General features: G+C 33.0%; 1 protein-coding gene across 24 annotated transcripts in view; it reads left to right on the forward strand.

Moving 5' to 3' along the window:
- Positions 1–5,818, forward strand: part of col13a1 (collagen, type XIII, alpha 1) — a 94,152-nt gene extending 88,334 nt beyond the window's left edge. For 22 of the 24 annotated variants that reach the window (XM_026224422.1, XM_026224424.1, XM_026224418.1 and 19 more), the window contains 2 exons: positions 1,109–1,147; positions 3,389–5,818. In XM_026224422.1, the coding sequence (XP_026080207.1) occupies positions 1,109–1,147; positions 3,389–3,421 (72 nt within the window). In that variant the 3' untranslated portion in view covers positions 3,422–5,818. Of the gene's footprint in view, positions 1–1,108; positions 1,148–1,493; positions 3,102–3,388 lie in introns of those variants that run through there. The other 2 variants (XM_026224430.1, XM_026224428.1) reach the window with 1 other exon arrangement.
- Positions 5,819–6,514: the final 696 nt, after the last annotated feature.

Raw genomic sequence — 6,514 nt, forward strand, 5'->3', positions numbered from 1 at the left:
AAAAAACTATTCCATAAATTTTTCGCCATTTTAAAAATGTTTCAACCCAACTAATTGATATATATATATATATATAATAAAAAAATAAAAATCTATAACACATAAGGTTTAACTTTCTAGATTTCTGTTGATTATGGATGAAATATGTAGACTATTTGCAAAATAGGATTGTTGCTACTTAACTAGTTAACTTTTTTAATATTTAACATGACTGCATGTGTTCCATTTTCATTTCACTGATCTTCGTATTCAATATTCTTACACTAACCCACATTTTGTCTAAATAACCCTTCACTACATTTCACCACATCTGTTTCAGTCCAGTAAATTGGAGCATCCTGGGTCACCACAGAAATCTGCATGAGGGAAAGTGTTAACTGGAAATACATTGTTGCAAAAAGCAGGCATCTTGACTGGTCATTGTTTTCAAGGATACCATTTCACCTGATTAAATTGTCAAGAATGAAAACACTTTGAATTGAATGAAATATCCAAGTATACTGCAGATGGAGATAGAATAGTATACCGTATTTTCCGAACTATAAGTCACACTTTTTTTCATAGTTTGGCTGGTCCTGCGACTTATAGTCAGGTGCGACTTATTTATCAAAATTAATTTGACATGAACCAAGAGAAATGAACCAAGAGAAAACATTACCGTCTACAGCCGCGTGAGGTCGCTCTATGCTGCTCATTGCTCCTGTAGTCTACACTGAAGACATAGAGCGCCCTCTCGTGGCTGTAGACGGTAATGTTTTCTCTTGGTTCTTGGTTCTAAATAAATGCGACTTATAGTCCAGTGCGACTTATATATATTTTTTTCCTCATCATGACGTATTTTTGGACTGATGCGACTTATACTCAGGTGCGACTTATAGTCCGAAAAATACGGGTAATTATTATAAAGTTGCCATTATGTGTTTATGTTTGTGTGCACGGACAGTCATTTATTGATTGACTGCAGAGGGGAAATGGAAAATGTATGTTTCAAAGGTGACTTTTGAAAGGATTATATATATATTATATGTGCACGGATACGGTTATGTCTCCCTTCTCAAGAAAATGACTAATTCTTACCGTTCTTCACCACTCCTCTTTGTTGTTTTAGGGCGATGATGGTTTGCCAGTACCAGGGTGTTGGAATAAAGTGAGTTCTATTGACTGATCATATCAATATTTCGGTTTTTAAATAAATTGTGGCCATACCATCCTTACTATGATAACTCATAGTAAGTCATATGGGAGGTATTTGTCATATTTGTCATATGGAGGTATGGATTTAAAGTGAATATATTTATAGTCATCTATAATAAGTTTAATGATAATGTAATACCAATTGGTTCAGAAATTATTTAGAGCATTACTCAATACAGAACTAAACATTTTCAGTCAACATTTTTGCAGTCGACATTTTAAGAATAACTCTATACCTCCATTTGCTTGTAAAGTGTGTGCTCGAAAATAACTCAGTCTTTTTGCCTCTTGTTTTGCAGTGACATTAATTCCTGAGTGCCATGTGTGATTGTAAATAGAATATTTATTTTTGTACTTTTTTTTTGCCATTGACCTGTTATATTGATAGAAAATACAGCAAACCATAAAAATACTGGCAGGACTTTTGTACAGACGTTTATTTTTATTACTGGTAACGTTGTTTATGTAATGGACTTAATACTGTACCTATGCATTATGTCAAGATGTTTTTTTTTTATGGAGGAAAAATATACTGTGGCAGCATATGCATGATATTTGTGCATTATGTTAACTGATAAGTGCCTATTAACTTATTGTATCATGGTGTTTTAATGTGTTGTGTGGGACCACGCTGCACTGATTAGTGGGGCTGGAGTTACAAATTGGCCTTGTGTTTAAGAGGAAACCCTTTGCTCTGAGATTAACATGTTCACACCACACCTAATGAGCTTACACTGTAAATGCAAATGTTTACTGAACATTAAAATGACTTATTTCAATGTCCATACTACATGGGGTAGAAATATCAAGTCAGTTGTTTTATATGAGTTTCAGTGCATAAATTATGAACATTTGCAATGCATGGCTTGTTAAGTGAGTTTTCTCCATATTCACCTGCAATTCTTTGCAAAATATATTATTGCAAAAACTGAATTAATGAACGGCTTTATGTAAAGAAAAGAATGGCTAAAGTCCACACACAGGGCTTTGCCTTGATGGGTTTCATGTAAATATAATATGCCTATAAACCTTGCCCTTTGAGCAGCTATTTTTTTCTCTATCTTTATTCTTATTTCTGGCAATTTAATAGCGTAGTCGATAAATGCAAGTTACATGGGCAATGAATTTAGTCTTAAATTATCTCGTACATATTGCTGCTCACTGTCAAGCACATGTTTGTGTTTGTTAATAAGCATCAACACAACCATTCAAAAGTTTGGGGTCAGTATTGTTTTTTTTTTTTTTTTTTTAGATAATAGTACTTTATTAAGCAAGGATGCATTAATTAAACTGATCAAAAGTGTAACTTTTTAACCAGCAAATTAGACTGATTTATGAAGAATCATGTGACCGTGAAGACTAATGCTGAACGCTGAACATTTAGAATAAATTACATGCTTATACGGTTATTATAAATTATTTTTAAAAATCACAATATAACTGTTTTTATTGTATTTCGACTAAATAAATGCAGCCTTGGTGAATATACAGTAAGTGACTCCTTTCAAAAATCTTACAGACCCCAAACTTTCGACTGGTAGTGTATGTCCCATCTTACCTCATCCATAAGTAAAAAATGAAGAGTCACATGACATGCCATTTACATCATAATATGTTTATTCCCAACAATAATTTTGTTTTATGTTCGTTCAGTGTTGAAGTGGATTGTGTAGGATTGCTGCTGCTTACATTGACAAGCTATTCAGGCTCTGTTTTGCCACTTAATATCAAGTTAAGCATGGTTTGTAATCACATGTCTATAAACATTTTATCTGTCTGTAATACCTCATACTAACATGTGCCTTAATGCTTTTACTCTGCCAAAGTAGTCAACAATAATGTCGAAGAAGCTATGCTGTCAACATGAGGAATATAAGATAATAAATGGCTGTAAAAAGCCAAAACGTTTTTAAACACGTCTTAATTATTCATATGTTCCCTCTTTGATTTGATATCAAATTAATAAGATTCTCATTTTTTTAACTCGTTGTTTGCATGATTATGACATGATGTTTAAGAAAAATTAACACCCTCTGGATGTTCACGTGCTGAAGTGGTGCTTGTTATTGTGACGCGCATCTGACGGAAGTGTGAAAACTGCATCAGTGGGTTTCAGGATTGTGTTGTGTTGCCTTCTCCGTACGTCACTGCTGCAGATGTCCACTACAAATATGTATGTTTCTTTTATTAAAAGGGTCAGAATCCGTTCCAGCTCGCCAAGAAGTAACCCTGCAGTGAGATCCATAAGCTTCTGCTTTGATTTCCTTCATAAGCAACACAAAAACTTGAAGAGGTTTTGGGAGAGCTTTGAGTTTGGCCTGCTCTTTGGTGGCTCTTTGAAGGGTTTAGTTTCCTGTAAAAGCGTCCTGTAGTACTGAAGGGCTCCAGGGGGCGGCAGATGCGAGACTGGACTACAGAAAACATGCAAGAAGTAGCCTGTCGTTTCTCCAAGTTTTACACCTTTTTCTTTCTCTTTTATATTGTTCACTATGTGAAAGAAACATTTTAGCACATTTCGTTCCTTGTTGATGACGATGTTAATAATGTTTGTGATCAGAGGATCCAGCGCAGCTCGTTGAACATGCAGATGTGGTCTTGAGTGTCCTTGTGTTTCCAGACAAACCAAAGAAAGACAAAATCTTTGATGATTCCTGATTCAAACTATCACTGCCGTCTGTCGAGAGTTGCAAGTAGAATGTGACCTCACACTTCACTCATAGTCGACTTTTATTAGAAGTAGCTATGTAACGTGCTTTGCATTATGCATTACATGTATTACAGTACATTCATATAACATGGTGTTGTAGTCTGCCTTTAAAAAGTGAGAATAGAGTAAGTCGTACAGCTGAAGACAAAGTAAACATGAAAGACTATAACCGAAACTAATTCGAAACGCTCAATGTACAAACTAAATGTTACTTCACAAAAACAGTATTCGAAAATTGCATCATGGGCATTTGATGGTGTTGCAACATTTCACTGCTGTAAACATAGACGTCAATGCTGACTCCATCTGTATATTTCGCCAACTCTTTGAAATGCAAATAACTGCATGCAGTTTGTTTGAGTAAATCTATTCTTACAGGATGCCTGTACTTTTCAAAATGTATTGGGGCAGCTAAAGCAACAAATTTCATCCAGCAGTGACGCATTGGCCGTTTAATTTATCATTGATTCAGCACACGTTTAATTCAGATAAACTATTTGTTTATATGAAGTTTTTATGCCTACAACTGAGTAGAGTTAATTTTTTTTTTTTTTTTTACATGAAAGCTAATTTTGGTTGTTATTATTACCAGAATCACAGAATATACAATACTGCTATGGGATGACAGCACCACATCAACCATAACAGGGTCTGTGAGGGGAAATCATCTTTAATTGCTTTTAAAATTGTAACCTGGATTTAAAAAAAAACAAACAAATGAAATTTGATGTGGTGTCATATGTACCAGCAGCTATGATTTTTTAACCTAATGCAAGCATTCCTTATATTATACTTTGACTGTTTCAGAAATATTGGTTGTATATAAACCCACTGTAAATGTTGAGTTCAATCAAATCTTCCATTATGTTGATTTTAATAGATTAAGGTGTTATCCAGATTATTTTAATTCAATACATTTGCATTCAACTCATTAAAGCCTGAGTATAGGTAATTGTTTTCTTGGTAATCTGAAATAAATACAAAAAAAAAAAATGAAAGATAATGTTTATTTGAAACTTTGATTATTGGATTACAAATGACTGAAAATCTACTTTTATTTGTTTTGAAGACTTTAAGTTGAAGGATATATGTGTAATAAATCAGCGTTTCGTAGTGAAACACTTAAAAATAAAGGTTCTTCAGTGGGTTAATATGGCACATTTTCACTGTTTAAAGGTCTTGGCTATATGATATTCTGGAGATTTAGAAAGATCTTGATTGATTTCTAGGATCTTTAAATCACAAATCATCAGTGCATGAATAGTTTTTTAAAGAACTGGCATTAGGCTGTGTATCATGCTGATTTATGGTGTCAGGCTGTAAAGCCCTTTAACTGTTACCTTTATTTTTAAGTGTGTTGACATCTGTACATTTACAGACATGCATTATTTTATGTCAGCAGGTGGAGAATAATTAATATGTGCAACACATTTCAGATTATAATAACTGACAAAAAGAAGAGAAATACTTTTTATTTGTTATATTCTCAAATTTGTTGCATGCATTACTCATTCTGGACCCACTCACATAATGCTCGATTTACATTGCTCAAAAAACAGGATGAATCTGATCTAATGTAGTCTGTATTATATTAGAATTGGGTGTTTTTTATTTTATTTTTTACTTTAGAGCATGTTGTAAAGTGTTTTTAGTTTTATTGTACACGAGGCATCATTTCTTTTTTTCTCAGTATAATTTTGCACTTTGAAGTGTGTTTGACCTTTTCCATGTTTTGAACAAGAATATAATATTTGTACTGTACATCATGCGTTTTCTACACATTTCCCTTTTGACGAACATTGTGATCGTGTATTGTCCTTTGTACAGTGTGCTCTTCAAATAACATGTCACTCCAATATAAATATCCGATAGATTAAATCTGCGACACGGCTTTTAAAAGAATACAGCAGTTCGCCCGAAAAAAGAACATTTCCAAGATATAGACAAGTTTGTTACTTCATCATAATAACAGATTTGGAGGAATGTAGCATTGCATGACTTTCTCACCAATAGATCCTCTGCAGTGAATGGGTGCCGTCAGAATGAGAGTCCAAACAGCTGATTAAAAACATCAGAATAATCCACAAGTAGGCTACTCTATTAGACTTCAGTCCATCAATTAACATCCTGTAAAGAGAAAAGCTGCATGTTTGTAACAAAAAAATACATCAAGACATGTTTTACTTCTTAGAATATGACTCCATAATAATCCATAATTATTGCTATTGTGATGTTTTATCATCTTTTTGGACTCTCATTCTGATGGCACCCATTCACTGCAGAGGATCCATTGCTGGGCAATTAATGCTGCTTAATTTCTTCAAATCTGTTCAGTTGAAAAAACAAACCCATCTACGTCTTGGATGGCCTAAGAGTGAGTACACTTTTTAGAAAGCTTAGATGAACTGCCCCTTTAAATATTCACCTCTCTGGAAAATCTATTGATCCAGGGTTTTTTTTTTTTTTTTTTTGTAAGATATTTATGTAATGTCTATATATATATATATATATATATATATATATATATATATATATATATATATATATATATATATATATATATATATATATATATATATATATATATATATATATATATATATATATATATAT

The sequence above is a fragment of the Carassius auratus genome, chromosome 38, assembly GCF_003368295.1.
Source record: "Carassius auratus strain Wakin chromosome 38, ASM336829v1, whole genome shotgun sequence".
Taxonomy (NCBI): domain Eukaryota; kingdom Metazoa; phylum Chordata; class Actinopteri; order Cypriniformes; family Cyprinidae; genus Carassius; species Carassius auratus.